The sequence below is a fragment of the Rhagoletis pomonella genome, unplaced genomic scaffold (genome assembly GCF_013731165.1).
Source record: "Rhagoletis pomonella isolate Grant_MI unplaced genomic scaffold, Rhpom_1.0 Rhpom_scaffold_00007, whole genome shotgun sequence".
Taxonomy (NCBI): domain Eukaryota; kingdom Metazoa; phylum Arthropoda; class Insecta; order Diptera; family Tephritidae; genus Rhagoletis; species Rhagoletis pomonella.
This window is the reverse complement of record NW_023458561.1, coordinates 21,536,614-21,539,949: the sequence shown is the minus strand read 5'-3', so window position 1 is coordinate 21,539,949 and position 3,336 is coordinate 21,536,614. Positions and strand designations below refer to the sequence as shown.

Below are 3,336 nucleotides of genomic sequence, written 5' to 3'. Positions count from 1 at the left end.
GAAAATATAATTAGTTTCTGAAAAAATTTGTTGTTAAATAATTTATGCGAACTTAGCAATCACTTGAATGTTTAACCGAATAAAATAATGAGTACAAAAAGCATAATTTTTTAATAAAATTATTTCGTTTTTTACCATTTAAATAACTCGTTTACTTTTTTCCAATAATAAATTCTTTTGCTAATGGGTATGAGTACATACATACATATAGACATAGTAGAAGTGTATGTGTGCGTGTGCTTCTATAAAAAGTACAACGATAAGGCGCGAGCTTGTTTTATCATTCCCTCTCTGCTCCTCCTCTTCTCCGGACAACAACCCAAAACACGAACACATACACCCACACAATCTTTTGAGTACTACCTTTTCGCTCAGTGCTCTTTCCGTTCAGTTCAGTCGGCGTTTAACATTGAATATATTCATAACGATAACGGTTGCTGCAAAGCTTCATTGTTAATTAACTTTTGCCATTACTCACAATCATACATACTGCCATATATTTGAATAATTGTGTAAATTTAAAAAAAAAAATATTAACATACAAATTGGTTTTGAGTAATTCGTTCGCTAGCACGTTTTCGCGTTTTTTGTTTCTGTCGATCAAGTTTTTCTTCTCTAAAACTTAATAATGTCATATGATAATAAGAGTCAACCACCACCGTACTCCGCCCCACCACCCGGTTTCCAGCCGGCGGCCTATTATCAACCACCGCCAGCACATCAGATGCCACCACCGCCACAACCGCAGACTTCCACGGTGATCATAACAACAACAAGCCCGACTTTGGTGCCACTCAGCGAGGATCCAACGCGCATTCAGTGTCCCTCATGTCATGCTGATATTTTGACTACCGTAAAATATCAACCAAATGGATGTACTCACATTTGGGCATTGGTGCTGTGCCTATTCATGTATGTACATAAAAAAAAAAATATTTGTTTACTAACAGTGATGTGCTAAATAGTTTATTTTTTAAGCAAATAAGTGTAGTGAGAAACTTGAAAGAAAAACTTATATTTAGGGACACGAATTTCGATACGATACGATACCATATCGCTACTTTTGGCATTCGATACCGATATTTTTTACTCGATAGTTTTAAAACGATATTTTTTGGAATCGAGTACCAGAATCCTAGTATCGTATCGAATGTCAAATGACTCAAATTAGTCAGCTTTCAGACACGTCAAGTCTTGCTTTCAAGTCTGCTCGTTCCAAGGCGAAGGAGGTGAGAAGAAAGGGGAAGAGTGCAGATACCTCCCATTTAAAGAACCACGAACTTGAATTCAATAAAAGTTGACGCGTCTGGAAGCTAATAGAAAACACAAAAGAGAATGCGAAAAAATTCCTTTCAAGACTAATCTGATTATCAACTCTTCCCGATATAAATTGGGCTTTAAAGAACAGACATTTTTTACTATCGTTAGGATTGCATGTGGCGGGATTATAACACGTGTAAAAATAATAGATTGGCGCTTACAAATATATGTTGTGCCACAAATGGCGTTTTTATGAGAAGCTGGTTTTCGTGGCAGAAATGCCCTCGGAGGTTTCTAATCACTTTCTCAGATATTTCAATTCAATTCAATTTATTAACTTCTTGAGTACAGTAAAACGCGAGGTCTTTTCAATGTACAAATAATCCAAAAAAAAATTACAAAATTAACTTCAACTAAAATCTAATTAGATAAAGTACAGAAAAATATTGTGATGGTAACAACAATATTTAATTATAAGTAATAGTTGTGCAAAAAAAAAGCATATATATATATATAATAGATAAAGATAATATTTTAGGAGAGGAGTTTTAGGGAAGGTAGAAGGATTTTACTTAAAAAGACTTGTAACTGCCGCTTTGAAGCATCCAAACATTGTTATACATTTAATTGAGGTTGGTAAGGAGTTCCAGATTCTGACAACACTAACAAAAAACAATCTAGACGCTGTTAAAGTTTTATACCTAGGTACAATAAAATTATGGGTTCGAGACGATTGAACCAGGTTCAGTTTTCGGTAAAGATAGCATGGTTGTCGGTATCTAATTAACTTATACAAAAATAAGATGTTACGAATCTTCAGATAGCTCTCCAAGTTCGAGCCAAAGATGCTTTTTGTGAACTCTGAAATGTGGTCATACTTTCTTTTACCGTAAATAAATCTGGCTGTATTATTCAAGGCCATATTTACTTTGTTCTTGGATTCACTGTCCAGATTACAATAAACCATTTCGAAATACGAAATGTTGGGGACAATAAGAGACCGTACCAATTTAAGTTTTATGTTAGTTGGTAGGCAGTTACACGTTTGCCATAAATTCCTTAGAATCAAATATATCTTGGATATACAATGGCTAATGTGATCTGTGCAAGTTAAATGCGTATTCATTTTAAAACCAAGATTCGTTACAACGGATTGGAAATTCAACTCCGTATTGCCCAGCATTAATGACGGCAAACTTCTTAAATCAAGAGGATCAAATGATATAGGCAGTACCTGCGTTTTGGCAGCGTTTAAACTGAGACCGTTCGTTTTGGCCCACTTTACTATTCTACCAAGATCTTCATTTAACCTAAAAACTAAATCTTCACCTAGACCGATGGGACGCGAGAAATAAATCTGTGTGTCATCAGCATATAAATGAATACATGAGTTTTGGCAACAGAAAACAATATCGTTTATGAAAACACTAAAAAGAATGGGACCTAGAATCGAGCCTTGAGGTACTCCAGAAGTTATTTTTTTGCGACAAGAAAAGATGTCTCCGCATTGGACTTGTTGGTATCTGTTTGAGAGATAGTTGCTCATTAATTTGAGTGACGTTGAATTAAAACCAAAATAATGTTGCAGCTTTAACAGAAGAATGTCATGTCTAACCATATCAAAAGCTTTAGAAAAATCTAAGAGCACTAAAATAGTAAGTAACTTATTATCAAAGGCAGGACGAATGTCTTCCATAACTTTTAACAAGGCAGTAGAACAACTGTGGTTGGATCGAAAACCAGATTGGAACTCGCTCAAGAGACTGTACTTATCAAAGTGGTGAATTATTTGGGTGGAAATTAATTTTTCGAAAACTTTCGCTAGAGCTGGTAAAATGCTAATGGGTCTAAAGTCCCTTGGAGAGTCAGCTGAGTTGTTTTTAGGGATCGGAATAATATTTGCAATTTTCCATTCTTTGGGAAAGGTAGAGGAGGTTAAGGCATAATTGAAAATATGTGTAAGAGTAGGCAGCACATAAGGCAGAATTAGTTTTAGAAAGCGTAGACTGACTCCATCCACGCCGGTAGCATTTGATTTTATTGCAAAGACGCATTTTGCGACGTCATCTTCCGTAG

General features: G+C 35.3%; 1 protein-coding gene across 1 annotated transcript in view; it reads left to right on the top strand.

Moving 5' to 3' along the window:
• Nucleotides 1–403: 403 nt before the first annotated feature.
• LOC118742444 (lipopolysaccharide-induced tumor necrosis factor-alpha factor homolog) overlaps nucleotides 404–3,336 on the top strand; it is a 29,865-nt gene continuing 26,932 nt past the window's right edge. Inside the window, exon 1 of the mRNA XM_036474519.1 lies at nucleotides 404–912. Coding sequence (XP_036330412.1) covers nucleotides 629–912 — 284 coding nt within the window. The 5' untranslated portion in view covers nucleotides 404–628. The remainder of the gene's footprint in view (nucleotides 913–3,336) is intronic.